We start from the raw sequence: 21,778 nt of genomic DNA on the forward strand, positions 1-21,778 counted from the left end.
CCAACGTTGGTATCTCCTGGTCAAGGAAAGTTTTCAAACTGCAGCCGCTCCCGCATGACTGCGAAGCCGGGGTTCAAGGCCGCCCGTGCCCAGGCCTCTCCGAGCGAGTTTTGAAACCGGCCTCCCCGGCCTGCTGTCCTGCCGCCGCGGGCTCCTCCCACGTTCTACTGGGAACAGAGCGGGGGGAGCTTCATAACGTGTGAGCCTCCCCGAGGCCCCGGCGAGAGCGGACACCGATGTTCGCAGCTGCTCCCGCCGGCCCGGGAGGGTCTGCGGGCTCCGGCCGCCGCGGGGACGCGACTCCGCCGCCAGAACAGCCGGTCCTGAGACTCGCGGGCAGGAAAGGGGGCGCCTTCTCCACGCCGCGCGCGCCTCGCGTCTGGAAACGGGGCCCCGGCCCCGCAGGCGCCCCGGGAAGTTGATTCCGAGGAACGAAGCCCGGAGCCCCGAGCCTGCCGGGGCATCGGAAAGGGCGGGAGCGGAGCCGGCGTCTGCGCTTTTACACGGCCGGCAGGTGCGGGGCCGCAGGCGAGCGCGGGCGCGGGGATCTCAGCTGCCGCCCATCAGCCGCGCGAGCGCCCGGGCGGGGCGACCCGCCCCGGCCGCGCCAGAGCCGCACTCCGACACGCTTAGCGAGCTTCCTGCAGAGAGCACCCCCCAAAGTGGGGAGGGGAGGCGAGCCCCCGGGTACCCCGCTCCTCTCCAAGCCCACTCATCCCACCTGCCTGGAGAGGGAACAGGTGGGCCGAGACGCAGGAGTATCCCGCGCCCGAGGCCCACGGAGGGAGACGCCCCTCCCCCACGCCAACACGGTCCTTAACACACTGTGTTGTGACAGCCGGTGACTGGAAGGAACCAGCCTTTCTCCCTGGTGGTTGCTACGTCCCGTCAGCTTTGCGTGAGCAGGACCCAAGGGCCACACGGAGCCCTTCATGGTAGGGGTGGGCGGTTCGCGAAGAAGGTGGCGTTTGCTTCCTACCTGTCTGTCCCAAGGACAGGTGTCAACGGCCATCCTGCTGCCCTCCGCAAAACAGCCCGAGAAGAAAGCCAGCCAGTGGGACGCGCAAAGTGAGAGCCGAGGCCCTCGTCTCCTCACAGGTGGTCCGAGGGGCGGTGCTTGGACTGGCCTTTCCCCTTCCTAACGATCTCCTGCCTCTCAATGGCCCATTTTTGCCATCCCCACCACCGTGGCCTGGAGCACTGAAGGGATGCCCGCCCCGCCCCTTTCCATTGGCCCAAGGAGGAGAGACTGGAAGAACAGAAGGGCTCTCAGAAATTGCTCAGGGCAAACACTGCACTTTGCAGCAGACGAATGGGGTGCAGAAGGCTGGAGAGACGCAGCCAGACCCTGACACCCCATCAGAGGTCCTGCCGGCTGTGCCCAGGTGTGAGACCAGAGGCGGGCGCTCCCCCAGCCTCCAGGGCTCCGGGGACAAGCCTGTGCAGTGTGGGCTACACCGCAGGCTCTGGGACAGGGCTTATCTGTTAACACCCTATCACCCGAAGCAACTGATAATTTGTCGCGTATCTTTTTAAACACCCTTCTCCCCCCACCCCAAGGTCCTGGCCAGACTCCATGTGTAGGAAGGTCTGTGCGGCCTTCTCTCCCGGGAATTCACGGTGGGCAGCGCAGCCCACACTGTGCCTTCTCTATCCCTGGTCTCCAGGCCGCAGGTGCCGAGGGGTCTGTTACAAGGTGGAGACCAGCCATTCCCGGGCCGGACCGCGAGATTTCCTCGGGCGCTCAGGCCATGTGGCTTTAATCCAGAAAAAGTTGTTTTTCAAATGCTGACCTAGGACGGGCCCCTTCGGCCCCACCGCAGGCCAGGTGCTGAAGGGTTTCACCTTTTACCTGGATTTCCGTTCATCATTGAAGAAGAGACGGAGAAATAGCAATTTGATGAGAAACCACAACAATGTATGTGATTCTAAGTTCTAAAAATGCCTGAGAACCAAAGATTTCAAATGAACCATGAGACCTCTTGGGAACAAATTCTCCTCGTATGACAAACAGCACTACCCCTGCCAAATAAAGAGGTTATTTGCTCTCGTGTCTCCTTTAGGAGGACACGGTTTCTGAAACAATTTAGTACCCTTGAAAAACATCGGGAACAGATGCAAAGTTCAGTATCATAGGGCGTATTTTGTGTGTGTGTTTTGTGAAAAGCTTTAAGAGGTAACTGTGCACCCATAGGTGTCTGCCCTATCATTGTAGCCCCAGACTTTCTTGGAGGGACTGTTGACATAGCTCAGAAGGCAAACGGTCACCTGATCCTCTGAGCCTCAGGACTTGGACCTTTGAGGTACCCCAGAGCACCAGGACTGGTGCCCCTTAGTGACATAACACCGCTTCCCATCCCAGCTCTGCCACCAGGACCCTCAAGCCTCTTTCTCCAAACACCGGCTTACTCCACACCTAACGCTTGGTGAGATCAGCAAGGCCGAGAACCGGACCCGGGGCCTTCTGTGGGGATGCGGAGCCAAGTGGAAAGGAATGCCCCAGGCTGATGTTAGAACGTATTTATTGCTACATGTATATACAATTATACAAACAGCCCAGACAGGAAAGGGGGTGCTGCATGGAGTTTTCTGGATCCCACAGAGGAGCACAAGTACACAGAGCTGTATGCCACAAAGTTTGCTCTCAGTTCAAAGCCAAAAATAAGTCACATACGTTTTTTGAAAAAGTGGAAAATTCTTGGAAATTCTCTCCCTACATCCCTCCTCACAAGCTAGTCATGCAGAAAGAAAGTGGGTTCTCAGAAGCTAATGCCTTCAGGCATCTCTTGGTGCCTTGAAGACGGGGGGCAGGGGCTGCGGGCTTGGGGCCCCAGAGAGCAGGGCCATAAAGCCCCAAGTCCTGGCCCACCGTTCTAAGGTCTGTCCCTAGGAAAGGCAATCAGGAAGGGTTTGGACGGAGACAGAATAGCCAAGAAAGGGGAAACCAACAGTAAACTGAGACGTGAAGAGAACCACAGCCAGGTGGAAGGAAGGCTTGTCCGGCTGGTTCCCGCTGAGGCTGTGGATTCGGGACAGCAGGCCGGCCTCGGTGTGTCCTTATCCTACAGCTCGCTGTGTGTCAGACGCCAGGGACCTGTGTGAAGACAGACAGCCAACAGGAAGGTTAGGCAGGAAGGAAGACAAAACTTTAATAGGACCACACTAGGGCTAAAAAGGGCACGGCCCCAGACGTCCCCCCGCGTGTCGTGGGTAACCCTTGGCCATCGTGGAGTGTGCTGCGGGGACTGAGTGCTCAGGGGGTGCGGGGAAATACCGGCTGCACCAAAACACAGGGGGTTCTGCGGAGCCTCCACTCAGCCCCACTACTGTCCTGATCCCAGAGGGGATCTAACAGGGGATCTTGCGATGCTCAGATCCAGGACCATGAGGTGGCTCTGAGACCATGGTAGAAACCCACCCCCTGGGGCGCCTGGGTAGCTCAGTGGGTTAAAGCCTCTGCCTTCGGCTCAGGTCATGATCCCAGGGTCCTGGGATCGAGCCCCACATCAGGCTCTCTGCTCAGCAGGGAGCCTGCTTCCTCCTCTCTCTGTCTCTGCCTGCCTCTCTGCCTACTTGTCTGTCAAATAAGTAAATAAAATCTTTAAAAAAAAAAAAAAAACCCACCCCCTTTCATGTCACGGTTCCATAAACCGCTGCACCAGCTGAGTGGCCCACGGGGCAGGCACGCCCAAGCCACAAGCTCCCCTCATCTCTAGCAGATATGCCTTCCCTCCTCAGTCCTCTTCCCACTCAGGATCCAGCCAGGGAGGGAGGGTCTTCAGATCAGGTCTAACACAGCCTCTGAGGCTCAAATCACCTGGCACATCAGGGAAAGGACAAGGCCTGAAGGATGAGAGCAAGAAATCTGGGAGTCGGAACACATCAGATGACTAGAGGCCTTTGGGAATGGTGGGCAAAGTGATCCCTGAAACCTGAGGCTGTAGGGCCTCTATCCCTGAAGAACTCGGTTGGCTCTCACTTGTCCATGGCTATAGATGTGCCTCTAATTCCTCATCACCATAATCCCACAGGCTGACTTCTGCTGGAGAAACCCTAAGGACAGTGGGAGAAGGGCCAGAAACCACTCGGAAGTCCCTGTCCTTCCTCTTGGGTCAACAGCATTGTAATCAGCCAGAGAGGGGCCCCGGAGTTCTTCCAAGGCCGCCAGCTTGGTGGTGACATTTCTAGCTGAAGGATGTGGCACTTGCCAGCTCCTTTGATCCTTTAATAAATTCATCTCTGGATGAATCAAAAATCTCTGTCATTTGATCTTGACTTTTCTGGTGAGTCATGCAGAAACTTTCTTTTCCTACTTCTGATGACAAGAGCACACAGTTAAACTCACTCAAAGGATTCACTCTAAAAAGCAAAAACATTAACAGGTGACAGCCCATGAGGAAGCACTGCAAAACACCAGGTAAATTTTAACTGGGGGGTTTTCACCCATCAGCTAACAAAATGGAAAAGAGTGACATAAATTCCTGTGTTGGAAGAAATGTCTTAAAGTCAAGTAACTGGGAAGAGTGCAGTTTGTGGCTATGTGCAGAATGTTAAGAACAGGTTTGAAGTATGGATTTTAGCTCGGATCCGAGCAGTAGGACAAACAGGACTCTCCCATTTTATGACGTCTATACTGCTTTCACGATGACAGATGTGTCACATGCCCTTCACATGGCCTTTGACGCAGCGGCAATGTGTTGGTGATGTCATGGAATGTCAGAGATGCTTGCAGAACCTTAAACTCATTGCAAAGCAATCTAAAATTCAAGGCCAGGGGCGCCTGGGTGGTTCAGTTGTTGAGCCTCTGCCTTCGGCTCAGATCGTGATCCTGGGATCCTGGGACTGAGCCCCGCACCGGGCTCCCTGCTCAGTGAGGAGCCTGCCTCTCCCTCTCCCTCTGCTTGTGTTCCCTCTTCTCACTGTCTGTCAAATAGATCGATAAAATATTTAAAAAATAAAAATAAAATAAAATTCAAGGCCAAAGAAGCAAATCACTTCTAAAAATTCCCACCCAGAGCTGAACATATATGATTTTGTAAAGTCACATTTTAAAAAAAAATCTAAAAGATAATATCGTTATTACAGACATTTATTCACATCTTAAAGTATTACCTCAAACACATTCTCATCCAGCTAGAAGTAGGTTTATAGAACTTGGAGCAGATTAATCAGCAATTTGGGAGAACTCAAATATATCATTCAATATCTACAAGGTAAACATCATCACTGTGGTTTTACTTAGAAATGGGATGAGTCAGAACAGTCTGTGTCAAAGAAATTAAAAATTTCAAAATAGGGCACCTGGGTGGCTCAGTGGGTTAAAGCCTCTGCCTTCGGCTCGGGTCATGATCTCAGGGTCCTGGGATCGAGCCCCGCATGGAGCTCTCTGCTCCGCGGGGAGCCTGCTTCCCCCCGCCCCTCTCTCTACCTGCCTCTCTGTGTACTTGTGATCTCTGTCAAATAAATAAATAAAATCTTTAAAAAAATTTTTTTCAAAATAACCTGCTTTAAGGTAATCGTGTTGATCCATGATCGTTGGTCCGTGATGTTAAAGTATTTCCATACTGAGATCAATGCAGAACACCAACCTGGCTAATGATCCAATCCTAGATTTCCTCATATATATATGTGTGTGTGTGTGTGTGTGTGTATGTACACACACACACACACACACACATATATATATATATCTCCCTTCATTTTTAAATATATCTGAACTTTTTTAAGATAAGACAAAAAGTCTTCCAGCACCACGTGGTGTCATATGTGGGGACTTGCACTGTAATACTCCACGTCACCAAAGAGAACAGTCTGCAGTAGCACGTCCCATCAGTTCACATAGTTTACAGGTAAAATCCCATTCATCTGACATCAAAATTACCACACGGGAGGAAGATGTTCCCAATTGGCTGAAAGCCCAAGAGAGTTAAACAACTGAGAAAGCACTGGGAGGGGTGGAACTAGGACCTGTAATGGTAGGGGCTGCTATGGGGGGCTCCTTTGGGAATTCACTCCAGGAGATTAAAAGCTCTGGGCTGTGGATGCACAGGTTTGGGTTTTACGGGGTCCTGGCAGCATCCTGGCTGGGGAGAGGCATGGCAGGTGTCACAGAAAGGTGGGCTGGCCCCGGTGGCCAGTTGTACTTACCTAGCGAGGGAGGGAGCCTTCTTCCTAACCGTTACATTTGCTTTATACTGCTTTGGCAAGAACGCATCTGGAACAATGCATACAGTTTGGGTCCCCACCTTTCAAAAGAGACATCAAGGGGTTAGGAAGCACTCAGCAGAAGAACACAGAAGGAAGTCAGACGGCACAGAATGACAGGAGCGCCCTCATCACCCTGGATCCGGGAGGGCCAATGGGGCAGCCAACCAGCCAAAGCGATCTTCTCAAATTTTAACTTTTTTTTTTCCCCTAATCCAGTCTTGAATCTGCACCATGACAATGTGGAAATGAGAGTAACCTGACATCTCCCCTTCAGACGGATGCTAGAATTCTAACAGTTTTTGCAACCGCACGCAAACGAGTTGGTTTTGCACCAATACTGCTGGATCTCAAAGTCATACACACCAAAGTTTTGTTAAGTATTAGAATAACACTGAAGGCTCTCTCCTGATTCATCTAGGTACTCTTAAAATGTCCTTTGGGCACCAACTATTTATAGGCCCAAAACACTTGGTGGTACTTCCTTTGAAATCAATAGTTGCTGTCTTTTTTTTTTTTTAAGATTTATTTATTTGAGAGAAAGAGAGCAGATGGGAGGGGGAGAGGGAAAGTCCCAAGTGGACTCCATGCTAAGCACAGAGCCCGAGCTGGACTCCAATCTCTCGACCCTGAGATCATGACCTGAGCCGAAACCAAGAGTCCGTCGCTTAAGTAGTGAGCCCTCCGGGGGCCCTGTTCCTTTGATTAAGCAAATTCTCAACAGGCTACACCTGCCTGCTCAAAGCCTGGGCTGGGTTAAGACCAAGGAATAGTAAAAACCACCTCCGCCCCAGCCACAGGGCCCTCCAGTGGCTAAAGAGGTCAGTGTCAGCTCTACTGTCCCAGGTCTGTCTCACCTGCCATGCTCAGGGGTAGCCCTCAGAGACACCAAAAATGAGATCACAATGAACTCTACAATGAAACCACTGACCCAGCCAAGCTTATCCATGCGTGAGGTCCCTGACTGGGGAGAATGCCGAGGACAGTAGTTTCTAGGCTGTGGTTTAAGCAGCTGGAAATGCAGGTAGTGGCTGTCTCTGCCTTACTGATCAGTTATGTGCCCACAGGGCATCTGTGGGGGGCTGTTTCCCGGGGAGATCAACCGTAGTGCAGTTTCCGGGCAGTTTAACCCATGAAAAACTGAGGCTTTGCAGTAAAATACAGTAGAAACCCCAAATTTGTTAGGTGCCTGGGTGGCTTAATGGGTTAAAGCCTCTGCCTTTGGCTCAGGTCATGATCCCAGGGTTCTGGGATCGAGCCCCACATCGGGCTCTCTGCTCAGCAAGGAGTCTGCTTCCTCCTCTCTCTCTCTCTGCCTAGTTGTGATCTCTGTCTGTCAAATAAAATAAATAAAATCTTAAAAAAAAAAGAAACCCCAAATTTGTCAAAGCCGGCAGTAAAGGGACAGAGAAACAATGAAACTTACCAACAGTTTTAAAAATCTTAAAATTTTTCTGTAATACTTGATGTTAAACTGGGCAAAATCAATTAAATGATTAAGTAGTACTTGAAATTTGAGAATGTTTTTAAAGGGGACCTTGAGTATTTTCAAGGACTTCGAGGGTTAGCAGAGCTGGAACATCATTGGATCAGATTTCCTTAAAAAGTATGTGCTGCATTTTTTTCCCCTTAGTCACCAGCACAGTCACCAGTCACTTTTACCATGAGTAACCATAAGTGAGGTAGATTTACACTCATAAAAGAAGAAAACTAAGGAAGGAAAAAATGATTTGCATGAGTATATTGAAGTATGGAAGAACCAGTGAAAAGGATGATGGGGGAGCAAATGGGAGAAATATAAAGGACAAGGAAGAAAACAGAATTAAATGACGGGTGTCAATGTTAACAGAAGAAACTATATCCATGTATTTCCCTGAAAGATACAGGAAGATAATCAAAGCCAGAAATTTCAAAGAATGCCACCAGGTGGCACCATTAGCTTAAAAAGAACTTGGTAGAAACCGCAACCCTTGAAGGGGAAGGGAGGGGTTGTCGATACCTATGGAGGGGCAGCGATATTAAAAAAGACACTCTAGCAAAATAGGCATATGTATATAAAAGGAAGTTTCATTAACCCAATAAAAAGCATGAGCTAAAACTCTAGAGCAAACCCGTAGCAGCAAATGTTAGAAATGTTAGCATTCCTCTTAAATCAGAAATGAGATGCCACTTATGTACAACATTGTACTGAAAATTTCAGTCAAGTCAGCTCAGTAAGATAAGACTAAGAAATCCACATTATAGGGATTGAGAAGACAGATTGAGAACTGACATTATTGGCAGGTGGCCATTTCTATAGAAAGCCCCCAAAACTTCACAAATTTTTAGAAACAATAAGAACTAAGCAAAGTTCCTGAATATAGGGACAGCAAACAAAAATCCATTTTATTTCTGTATACCACCCACAAATAGTTTTAAAATGTAACTTTTAGAAGATGGTAAAAATGAATGTGCTTAGTAATAAATCCAAAAGATATGTAGGATCTGAGGGCAAAAATGTACACTTTGCTGAAAGGCATTAAGGAAGATATCAATAAATGGAGAACTAGAGACAAGAAGAACTAGAACAAGTTCCTAAGAATATTTAATATCTTAATAACTTCTCCCTGAATTAATCTAATTAATATCAATTATTATTAATACATTTCTAGACAAAAGGTTTTCCCCCCATATAATTTAAATTTTTTTTAATTTAAAATTTATTTATTTTAGGGACAGAGAGAGTGCTCAGTAGGGAGCGGCAGAAGGAGAGGGAGGGAGAGTCTTAAGCAGACTCTGTGCTTAGCACTGAGCCTAAGGCAGGGCTCTAACTCACGACCTGGGATCAGGACCTGAGCAGAAACCAAGAGTTGGACACTTAACCAAACTCGCCACCCAGGTGCTCCCAATTTAAATGATTTCTAAAATTAATGTGGTACAAGGGGTGTCTGGCTGGCTTGGTAGAGCATGTGATTCTGGATCTCAGGGTTGTTAGTTCCAGCTCCATATGGTGTGTAGATACGACTTAAAATACAGTAAAATTTATGTAGTAGAACAAAGGCCCAAAACTAGTCAGGAGTTTATTATTAAAACAAGGTAGAGAAAAAAAGAAAGCTTTACAGGATAGTATGACTTGTTATAAAGCTAAGGCTAAAATTAAGAATGGTATTGACCCCTGGAACAGAACACAGACTGTATGTATGTATCCTTGATGTAGGGAAGAAGTGGTGATGCGTCAGTGGGAGAGGAATGGACTGTCCAAGCATTAAGACAACTGGTCATCTAGCTAGAAAAAAAAAAAATGAATCCATACTTCATACCATACAAAAAGTTATTTCTAGCTGGACTAAAGACCCAAGTGTAAAAATAACCAAACATTTAGAGGAAATTTAAAAACTCAAAACTTTTAGAAAAAAATGCAGAATACCTTCATGACCTCAAAGGAAGAATTTCTTAAACAAGATACACACACCAAAAAAAACCTGCCAGAAAATCGTAAGAAAAAAGATTTGTAACATAAGCTACACTAAAATTTAAAATTTTATTGAACAAAACATCATAAAAAAGTGAAAAGATGAGTTACAACTTGGAAGGAGATAACTGTAAAACATTTGTCAACCGATTAATAACCAAAATATAAAGAAATTCTTTGAAGCAATTAGACCAAGATCAAGAAGGTAATAGAAAACAAGCATAAAAAAAAAAAGGTCATTTCAAGGAAGAGGAGACGTGAAAGGCCCATAAATATGAGAAAAAAACCCTCTCAATTATATTAGTAATCAAGAACATGCAAATTATAAACACATTATGATACCATTTTAAACCCATCAAATGGGCACAAGTTTAAAAACTATGAAGTATTCATGAAAGAAATTGAGAAGACACAATGAAATGGAAAAGCATTCCATGCTCATGGATTGGAAGAACAAATATTGTGGAAATGTCTATGCTACCTAAAGCAATTTACACATTTAATGCAATCCCTATCAAAATACCATCCTTTTTTTTTTTTTTTTCAAATAAATACAACAAGTAATCCTAAAATTTATATACAACCAGAAAAGACCCCGAATAGCCAGAGGAATGTTAAAAAAGAAAGCCAAAGTTGGTGGCATCACAATTCCACACTTCATGCTCTATTACAAAGCTGTCATCACCAAGACAGCATGGTACTGGCACAAAAACAGACACATAGATCAATGGAACAGAATAGAGAGCCCAGAAATAGACCCTCAACTCTATGGTCAACTCATCTTCGACAAAGCAGGAAGGAATGTCCAATGGAAAAAAGAGAGTCTCTTCAACAAATGGGGTTGGGAAAATTGGACAGCTGCATGCAGAAGAATGAAACTGGACCATTTACTTATACCACACACAAAAATAGACTCCAAATGGATGAAAGACCTCAGTGTGAGACAGGAATCCATCAAAATCCTTGAGGAGAACACAGGCAGCAACTTCTTTGACCTCAGCCGCTCAGACTTCTTCCTAGACACATCGCCAAAGGCAAGGGAAGCAAGGGCAAAAATAAACTATTGGGATTTCATCAAGATCAAAAGCTTTTGCACAGCAAAGGAAACAGTCAACAAAACCAAAAGACAACAGACAGAATGGGAGAAGATATTCACAAAGGACATAACAGATAAAGGGCTAGTATCCAAAATCTAGAAAGAACTTATCCAACTTAACACCCAAAGAACAAATAATCCAATCAAGAAATGGGCAGAAGACATGAACAGACATTTCTGCAAAGAAGACATCCAGATGGCCAACAGGCACATGAAAAAGTGCCAAACATCACTCGGCATCAGGAAAATACAAATCAAAACCACAGAGAGATACCACCTCATACTGGTCAGAATGGCTAAAATTAACAAGTCAAGAAACGACAGATGTTGGTTAAGATGTGGAGAAAGGGGAACCCTTCTACACTGTTGGTGGGAATGCAAGCTGGTACAGCCACTCTGGAAAACAGTATGGAGGTTCCTCAAAAAGTTGAAAATACAGCTACCTATGACCCCGCAATTGCACTACTACCCTAAAGATACAAACATAGTGACCCGAAGGGGCACGTGCACCTGAATGTTTATAGCAGCAATGTCTACAATAGCCAAACTATGGAAAGAACCTAAATGTCCATCTACAGATGAATGGATAAAGAAGATGTGGTGTATATATACAATGGATACTATGCAGCCATCAAAAGAAATGAAATCTTGCCATTTGCAACCACGTGGGTGGAACTAGAAGGTATTATGCTTAGCGAAATAAGTCAATCAGAGAAAGACAATTATCATACGATCTCCCTGATATGAGGAATTTGAGCGGCAGAGTGAGGCATTTGGGGGTTAGGGAGGGAAAAAATGAAACAAGATGGGATCTGGACAGAGACAAACCATGTAAGAGACTCTTAATCTCACAAAACAAACTGAGGGTTGCTGGGGAGCATGTGTGGAGAGGGTGGTTGGGTTATGGACGTTGGGGAGGGTATGTGCTATGGTGAGTGCTGTGAAGTGTGTAAGCTTGACAATTCACAGACCTGTACCCCCTGGGGTAAATAATACATTGTATGTTAATAAAAATAATTTTAAAAAATTCTAGTACTATCACATGTATTAAAGATGTGAATGTATCTTTACTTTAAAAAATAATTTAAATGGCTACAGAGTCAAGTTGAAAATGGGTGTACCCTGTAACTGAATAATTCCCCTGCCTAGGTCTCAGGCTCACATTCACAAGATATATATATATATACAAAAATATGGCTGTACTGTTTGAAAATAAAAAATACTAGAAACAGAACAGATGTCCCTCATCAGGGGAATGGATAAATGGCAGTACATTCATAAAGTAAACACAATCACACAGTGCCAATGAGCCATGGCTACAGTCATCCAAATGGATGTGTTTGTCCGTGTGGTGAAACTACATGAAGCCTGTATTCACGCAAACCTAGGCATCACATAAACCAGACATCACATCGCTTGTGGATACAAACAGTGTAAAACCGGCAAGGCTGATGTGATAAGAGAAGGGCTACAGAATGTCAAAGTTACTGGCAATGTACTATTTTTACAACTGATATATGAGGGGCACCTAGGAGGCTCAATCCGTTAAGCATTTGACTCTTGATTTCGGCTCAGGTCACGATCTCAGGGTGGTGAGATGAAGCCCTGCATCAGGCTCTGCACTGGGTGCGGAGTCTGTTTAAGATTCCCTCTCTCCGGGCTGCCTGGGTGGCTCATTGGGTTAAGCCTCTGCCTTCAGCTCGGGTCATGATCTCAGGGTCCTGGGATTGAGTCCCGCATCGGGCTCTCTGCTAGGCAGGGAGCCTGCTTCCTCCTCTCTCTTTGCCTACTGGTGATCTCTCTCTCTGTCAAATAAATAAAAATCTTAAAAAAAAAAAAAAGATTCCCTCTTTCTCCTTCGGTCCCTCCCCCACCTAAAAAAACAAAAAACAAAACCCGACACATGAGTATCTATTTTATATATACACAGACCCTTGAACAACAGGGGTTTGAACTGTGCAGGTCTACTTACAGGAGGAGTTTTTTTATAGTCTAGTATTGTAAATGTATTTTCCTTATGATGTTTCTTCTTTCTAGCTGATTTTACTGCAAGAACACAGTATATAATATACATAACATATAAAATATGTGTTAAATGACGGTTTTTGGTAAGGCTTCCACTCAACAGTTGACTCTTAGTTAAGTTTGGAGGAGTCAGAAGTTACACATGGATTTTCAGCTGAGCAGTGCGTGGACACCCTGAGCCCCCATGTAGTACAGGGGTCAACTGTATAATATTATAAAAGAAACATGTGTTAATACTTTAATAATATATATGAGAATATACACATGCACACACACATATAAACATATACGTGTGTGTGTATGTGTGTGTGTGTGTGTGTGTGTGTGTATTTCTCCTAGGCACATTTCTTTCCCTAACACTGGGATAAAACATTCTCTAGTTTTTAAGTGTTCAAAAAAGTCAGAGATCAATAAAGGAAAAATACTACAACAGATAGGGAAGTTATAGATTTGGTACCAACAGATAGGGAAGTTATAGATTTGTATATACACACACACACACACATATATATATATTTTAAAGACTTTATTAATTTGACACAGAGAGAGAGAGAGAGCACAAGCAGAGGAAGCAGCAGAGGGAGAGGGAGAAGCAGGCTCCCCGCTAAGCAGGGAGCTTAATATGGGGCTTGATCCCAGGACCCTGAGATCATGACCTGAGCCAAAAGCAGACGCTTAACTGACTGAGCCACACAGGCACCTCATCAATCATCTCTGTTAAACCATTCCAGTTTTGAAGGTCTCACAGAAACCATCTAGGTAGAAAAGTCAATAGTTACTCTAAGGACACTGAATAAAAGCAACCACGTTATTCCCAGTGTTGGATGTTCTCAGCCCCGAAGTCAGTTCTTCTCATGAATGGTCCCAGCACAGCAGCATCAGCCTCACCTGCTAAAAATGCAAGTTCCTGGGCCCCATGTGGACTCACTGACTCAAAAAATTGGGTGGGGAGGAGCCTGCAATCAGCATTTTAAACAAACACTCCAGGTGAGATGTATGCTAGTGAGAGCCACTGCTGAAAGTTTTTCAAATGTGTAAAAAACAAAAACAACAAAACCCTTTTCACTCTAGCAAAATAAGACCTCTCTGTGATCAAACAAAATTCTAGACAGCCAGGAAAACCATACCACGGGCCTTTGGAGAACATGACTGATTTTCAAATCCTTTCATTTCAGGGGTCATCAAACCATGGCTCATGGGCCCAATTCAGCCCTCCGCCCACCCCCATTTTGGAAGAAACCATGATTTTAACACACATTTTTTAAATCAAAAGAATATTTCACAATACATAAAAATTAAATGAATTCAGATTACAGTGTCCATACATAAAGTTCTTTCTTAAAAAAAGATTTTTATTTATTTGAGGGAGAGAGGGAGAGAGAGTGCATACATGCAGGGGGAGGGGTAGATGGGGAGGGAGAGGGACAAGCAGACTCCACGCTGAGCACAGAGCCCCATAGGAGCTCAATCTCAGGACCCTGTGGTCATGACCTCAAGGAAATCAACAGTTTTAAGCTCAACAGACTACACCACCTAGGCATGCCATACATAAAGTTTTTTCCAAAGGCAGCCTTGCTCATTCATTTACACATGCCTATATATAGCACCTTTACACAATAGCAGAGATGTGTCACTGATAGAAACTATTTGGCTGGGTGGCTCACATGGCTCAGTGTCTGCCTTTGGCTCAGGTCATGATCTCAGGGTCCTGAGATCAAGTCCTCATGGGGCTCCTTGCTCAGTGGAGGGTCTGCTTCTCCTTTCCCCTCTGCCTGCCCCTCCCCCTCCTTGTGCTCTTTCTCTCTCTCCCCCTGACAAATGAATAAAATCTTAAAAAAAAAAAATAGGGGCACCTGGGTGGCTCAGTGGGTTAAAGCCTCTGCCTTCAGCTCAGGTCATGATCCCAGAGTCCTGGGATTGAGCCCTGCATCAGGCTCTCTGCTCAGCAGGGAGCCTGTTTCCCCCTCTCTCTCTGCCTACTTGTGATCTCTCTGTCAAATAAATAAAAAATATCTAAAAAAAATAAGAAAAGAAAAGAACTATTTGGCACATAAAGTCAAGACTGTTTAGTATCTGGACCTGTACAGAGTTTGCCAACTTCTACTTTTATTTGATAACTAGAATCTACCAATCTGAAAACAAAATATAGGCAATCACAGTGATTTCTTTTAAAAATGCAATTTTCATTTTTAATTCTGCAGGCAAAAATCTAGCAGCTCAAAGAATCATAAGGAAATTTAAATCAGATCCACTTTTATCTATAAAGTACATCAAATAACCCACATTGAGCATCTGAAAATTGTTACTAATGATGCTCCTTCCTCTCTTCAAATATTCTAATAAGTGACAAAGAAGTGACTGGTAAATTTTAATGAAACACTCTCTCACGCCCCATTCTGAAAGCTACTTTAGAACCCTGTCCGGCAGACCTTCACTCAGGTGGCGAACTTTGCCTGTAAGCCTGTCTTGAATGCTGCCCATAGCGTGCATTTCTCAGGCTTTCCACCGCAGCCACCTTCCCCTCTTCCTCGGACGACTCTCCCGGCAAGAGCCTTCTTCCCTCTGATCCCCAACCTCTTGAATGTCTTCCAGGCTGAGTTCAGCTCTTATCACTCAGGACCTGCTCACTGGGATCCTGAAACTTTTATTCAACGCCCAGTGTGTGGCTGAAGCCTATTCTATCCACATTCATCTTCACTTCTCTGATTCACTTGTCTCTGAATGTCTGAGGTCCCTTGAGTACAGACAGATCCTTCTTTTGATTTCCAAGGCTTTAACACTCAATACAAAGAAAAGGATGCTTTCTCACCCCCACAAGAGTAAAACATGTAGTTCAGCTTTAAGTGATATTCACCTTATCTTGAAAATGGGAGCACCAAACTCTTGGCAGGTTGGTGCTAGTAGCCCACATGGAACAGCTGAATAAATAAGTCTGGTCTTCAACTTTGTGGGGTTTGATCTTTAGGTCACTGTTTCTCTGTATTCAACTTCACATTTAAAGCACTATTCTTTGGCCTTTAAATTAATGGACACATCCTCTTTGAGCCATGCAGACAAGAATATCCACCAAGGGGCAGTGTCACATAAACCTCCCTGCCTTGGTGTTTTGTAGTTACAAGGATCGGGACCTCCAAAGAAAACCAGACACAAATGCAGACCATGGCAAGTGCGGTTGCGTTTAGGCAGCTGACTCGACTGTGCAATGGAGTCACGCACCTACCTTCAAGGACACCTGGGACATTTAGGACATCTTTGTGTGCATGAGGGAAAGTCTCCTTTCCTCCAGGCAGATGTGACCCTGTGTGGCCCCAGGGTACATGCTGGTTGAGTTGTGTGCACCCTGAATTTACACCTGCACTTGTGCCCGGGCTCCTCTCCAGCTTCATCTCACACAATACTCTCCTCTGGGCTCACTGAGCTCTGGACATAGACTGCCCTCCAACAAGTCAAGCCCTTTCTTGCCTCTTGTCTTCACACAGGCTGTTCCCTCTATCTGGAATGCTTTAAAACAAGGATTGGAAATTGGTGTCCAGTGGGCCACTTTTGGCAAACAGATACACTGTTTGGTTTACAAAACATTTTCTAGGGGCACTTGGGTGCTCAGTGGGTTAAGCGTCGGCCTCCACTCAGGTCATGATCCCAGCGTCCTGGGATGGAGCCCCACATCGGGCTCCCTGCTCAGCAAGGAGTCTGCTTTTCCCTCTGCGCCCAGCTAGTCCTTGCTCTTGCTCTCTCAAATAAAATAAAATCTTTTAAAAAATTTTTTTCTGAAATTTTTGATAGCTGACATGTAAAACTTAGGAAATTTCACATAAAAATTATATTTTAACTTAATTATCTCAAGCATTATTCTTTGAATGTTCTTTTTTAAAAAGCTGTTTTCTGGCTTATCTTGGAAAACCAGAAAGTACAGCAACAGTGGGCCTCCTGCATCTGAGACGCAGCGGGGCTCCTTAGAGCACATTTCTGGTGACGCACCAGCCCCACAAGGCCCAGGGCACTGCTCTGATCCCTCCCATGTTGGCATTTGCCACCCCGATGTAAATAAAAGGGAGAAGCTGGCCTTCTCTTCTTTCAGGGGGCAACTTACATGCCACCTCCTATAGAGGCTTTTTCTGACTTTCCTAACCCCAGTTATCCTCATATTTTCCCCAACACAGTCGCTTGGTTTTTTTCATAGTGTTGATAGAAATTTGCACTTTTATAGGTCAAAGATGGTTGGATACTGGCAATTTCACAATTCAGTCTAATTCACAAACTTTTAATTACTCAGCCTGTGTTTCCTGTATTTCTATAGGAAATAAGTCTGTTAGGATAAGGATCTGGTCTTACTGACTCTTACATTCTCAATGACCGATATGTACACTGTAACTTTTTGGTAGTAGGTACTAAAATATCTGGGTGAATAAATGCAAGGACTCCTCCCACCAGAAGTTCCTTAGCAGCTCCAGAACATACACAAAATCCTGAGGTCTCTAGAATTAGCCCAAGTTCGAAGTGGACTTTTCTAATCCACACCCCAGGGCAGTCCTACCACTACTCAGCAGTGCCCCCTACTGGGTTCTAGAGCTGGCTTTGGTCCCGGACTTCAGCCTCTGCCCACAGCTAACACCCCTAGCTCTAGCATTAGAAATGATTTGGAAGGTGGGACTTTCCTGTGCAGAGAGCATTGAGACCACCACCGGACATCCACTGAGGTGTTCCTTCAGCCTTAAAAGGAAGCGGGAGGGGGTTGGGGAATGGTGCTTGTTCCTGAGGTAACTGCTGGCGATCTCCACAGCCTCCACAGGCTTGCAGACGTCCCCAGCAGGCTGGCTGCCGCCCAGATATTTGTACGTGTTCTCTTGTTTACTTGTCTCTTTGTCACACTGTTTCTTAACTCTTCTGTTTCCTTCTCTAGACTATGAATTTTTGAAAGTATCTGTGAATCCGCAAGCTTCTTCAAGTATTTAACAAACATTTAATGTAGGTTCAATCATTCAAGTGCCACACGGAGCATCCCCAGAAGGTAGACATGGAGACAGACGTTCATTTGCCAGACATCATCTCATGGACTTGAGCAGGGGTGTCAGGTGGGGTCCTTATCGGTGTCAGCGTCAGATGTCTGGAGGTGACGGAGGACACTGCCAGGAAGAGCATTTTCCTGCATATGCAGAAGTTTGTGGGAATAAGTTCCAGAAGACACTGTACCGGTAAGTGAAAAAAGAAAACAACTCTAACTGCAGGGCAAGTCCTCTTTTCAATTACTTTCCTGTTGCAAAACCAGTGTCCACTTGAAATGCTGCAACAGACGTTTTTTCCTAGGACACCAGCAGCCACACACATCCCTGTCGTGGAGGGGCTGTGTGGCGCTCTCCTGGGGGCCATCCCCCCTCTTCCTGCTTCGGCGTGTGAATGCCTTACTCTCATCCAGGTTCTGTACGAAACACGGTCTCTCTCCTTACACGCCACCTTGGCAGATTTCACTGGACATTCCATCCGCGTTCCAAACTGCAGCTGTCCAAAAAGAAACATCAGGGGCATACACGGGACTGCTTCCCCTCATGATTTTCTAGGTTGCCCGGCACCACTTTCCGAATCTCGAACTTCGTGCTTCTCGACTGTAAACAGACAATTCCACCACACTCACTCCTATTGTGCCTTCGTGTATTTGTGTAGGGAGTTCCTTCTGTCCGGAGAGTCTTCCTGTCTTTGTCCCCCCTGATTAGGAATAACCCGATTCTTAACGACTTGGCTCAGGGATGGTCTCTTGCCCGGAGCCCTCCGGCAGGATGAGGGCCTTTCCTCCGGAGCTCCCACACTGTGCCCTGTTCACTCAGCAGCCACACAGAGCACTGGCCCATGCCGGTCACGGCTCTGGGCCCGGGGGCCAGAGTGCTGCACCACATGCCTGCCTTCGGGGAGCTCAAGTTCCGTGGGAGAAGGCTGGCAATAAATGCTGCATTTTAGTGATGTGAAAATGCTACACATTCAGCAGAAACCAGACTTTGTGAAAATGTGAGTTCTGTAGGCTAGTGATATGCAGCACCAGACCTCCCCGTCAGCCACACCATCCCGAAGGTCACCAACCCATACACTGACGACTGTTCTGTACCCAACTATTCTGTCTCTGCCTTTGTAGCATTCAGCCAATTACATGAGTCAACACTGGACTATCACGTAGGCTTTGTGTTACACAATTTTGCCCGACTGCAGGCTCCTGTAAGAGTTCTGAGCCTGTCTGAGGTCAGCCCGGGGAAGCTAGGATGTTGGGCAAGTTAGGTGTATTAAATACATTTTCCACTTAGGGTATTTTCAACTTACAAAAGGCTTATCAGATGTAACCCCATATAAGTTGAGCACGATCCACATACAAACATAAACATATAGTACGCTAGATGGTAAGTGCTATAGAGAAAGATAATGGAAAGACGTGTGTAGGAAATACTGGGAAAGGTGCAATTTTAAATAAAGTGGTAAGGGAAGGCCACAGTGAGGGGGCATTTAAGCAAAAATCCTGGAGATCACCTGGAAGTGAATTAAATAAATATGTGGGGGGGGAGGCATATCAAGCTGAGGTAATAAGAGCCCTGAGGTAGTTTAAAGATTAAGAAGATTAAGAAGGCAGCCAGTAGACTTCAATTTATGAGCAGAGGAAATCAATGAGGTCCAAAAGCAACAAGGGACCAGATCTTGGGCTCTGGACGCCACTGAGAAGATTACGGCTTTTACTCTGAGATGGAAAGCCCCGAGAATTTTGAGCAGAAGTGGTAGGATCTGACTTGCCTTTTAAGGCTGCTGTCTTAAAAAGAAACTGTAGACTAGCAAGATAGGAATCAAGATTACCCATCAGAAGGCTCTAGCAACAACCCACGCAACCCTGGAGTAGGAATCGGGGGCCAGCTGGGGAGGATGCACAGAATGGTCATATTCTGGACACATTATGCACTTTGAAGGTTGGGCCAACAGGTTTGTGGTTGGGTTGGATGCGGGTGTGAGAAAAAAAGAAGAGTAATAGATACGGTCAAGGTTTGGGCCTGATTCACTGAAAGAATGGACTTGCCCTCCACTGACTGGGAAAAGGACAGAGGCAGGAGCAAGCAGAGTGTAGCAGGAAGAGCCATGGAAAATGGTGACCACTATGGACTTCTGGGCCTTCCCGAGAAATCAGCCTAAAATTCAGTGTGAGTCTCCTGGAAAAAGGGGGAGAAAGGGAGACCACAAGCCATGAAGGTCAAGTTTCTTCTATCTCATTAACATGAAATATCATTAGCACTTTTGAACATCTAGGCTGCATGCCCCACTCCCAATTATTTGTGGCCCAAGAAAATCATTTAAGAACTAGGTCAAAGTTTAAAGGCACAAGAGCAATATTTGATCTAAAAAGAAAGTTCTGAAATCAAAGTACATTTTCTTAATTTCAGAAAGACAACATTAAGCACACTGAATTAAGAGAAGACGCACCAACACTGTAGCTTAGAAGTGTTTTTGAACAGGTTCAAAAAACCACTAAGTTGACCTACGTTCTTAAAACTGGAAAAAAAAAATCGCAGAATCAAATTGCTTTGTAATACTTTTTCTATTATCGTTTGGTGTCCTCATAAAGTACCTTAGATCACTAAGTGTTTTACAAGGACCTGAGTTTGTCATTGCTGTTTTAACAGAAGCAGGCAAAAGCAGACTCAAACCCCTGAGGATATGGTGGCAATCAAAGGAAATCAAGAACCAAAAAGCCACCAACATACATTTAGAAAACCCTACCCTACTGTTTTTTTTTTTTTTAAAGATTTTATTTATTTATTTGACAGAGAGAGATTACAGGTAGGCAGAGAGGCAGGCAGAGAGAGAGGAGGAGGAAGCAGGCTCCCCGCCGAGCAGAAAGCCCGACGTGGGGCTCGAACCCAGGACCTGGGATCATGACCTGAGCCGAAGGCAGCGGCTTAACCCACTGAGCCACCCAGGCGCCCCCTACTGAGTGTTTTTTAAGTAACATTTTCTGACTACAGAATTTGAAGAAGTCAGAGAAGTTTTAGTTATTGGCAGATCTTTCTCGCTTGAACCCCCAAAAGTGAAATGTTAAAACCATTATAGCTGGGTCACCTACCTTTGAAGTAAACCTAATACATAGAAATTCAATTAAGAGAGAGGAGAAATGTCTATTTTCCTATTAAAGGTGCTTCCATAAGCACATATTACTATTTAAACTTGTTAAATGTCCAAAGTATACCCACATTTAAATAAAACATAATCTCGTATAATTTTGGAATACCTAAAATACACAAAAGATATTGTGTCGACTTACCTCATGCCCTAGACTGTAACGCAATTTCTCGGAATAAAACACAAGCAGTATTTGTGCAAGAATAGGCGACAATATTGCTTACCACAGCAAAGGGTTGGTAAAAACAAGAATGTCCCCCAGCAGTGATGGAGCAGCTGTACAATGAAATGCTACAGGACTTTTGGACGATAGGTGATGATTTCCAAAATACACTGTGCAGTGAGAAGTGCACAACCATGCGTCCAGAAGGCTCGGGTGAACATGAGCCACAGTAAGTCCGTGTGACACACACGCTTGGATACAGGTCACCTCCAACAGGAGGTACGGGTGGAAACAACAGTGACCTCTGGGAGGAGCTGGAAATCAGTGGATGGAGAAAGAAGGCTTTTTTGAGTGCTATCCTAGTCTAGGTATTGACTTGTTCCATGTTTCAGAGATCACTTTTTTTTTTTTAAATTCTAGTGATTTAACGTTTTAAAATACAGCTTTAGCCACAGTAGCTAAACAGCACCTAAAGTGCAGAGTACGCTTAGAATTTAGAATTCGGCAACTTCAACACATGATAAGCTACCACTGGAAGCCAATGAAATACAGTTTCATTTAGTTTTCCTAAAAACACTTGCAATTTAATACCTACTTTCCTAGTTTTTTTTTTAAAGATTTTATTTATTTGAGAGAGAGAGAATGAGAGAGAGAGAGAGAGAGAGCACACATGAGATGGGGGAGGGTCAGAGGGAGAAGC

General features: G+C 45.4%; 1 protein-coding gene across 1 annotated transcript in view; it reads right to left on the reverse strand.

Moving 5' to 3' along the window:
• Nucleotides 1–2,547: 2,547 nt before the first annotated feature.
• Nucleotides 2,548–21,778, reverse strand: part of RDX (radixin) — a 93,557-nt gene continuing 74,326 nt past the window's right edge. Inside the window, exons 15-16 of the mRNA XM_047690440.1 lie at nt 6,148–6,245; nt 2,548–3,094 (exon numbers count right to left, since the gene is read on the reverse strand). Coding sequence (XP_047546396.1) covers nt 6,179–6,245 — 67 coding nt within the window. The 3' untranslated portion in view covers nt 2,548–3,094; nt 6,148–6,178. The remainder of the gene's footprint in view (nt 3,095–6,147; nt 6,246–21,778) is intronic.

The sequence above is a fragment of the Lutra lutra genome, chromosome 10 (assembly GCF_902655055.1).
Source record: "Lutra lutra chromosome 10, mLutLut1.2, whole genome shotgun sequence".
Taxonomy (NCBI): Eukaryota; Metazoa; Chordata; class Mammalia; order Carnivora; family Mustelidae; genus Lutra; species Lutra lutra.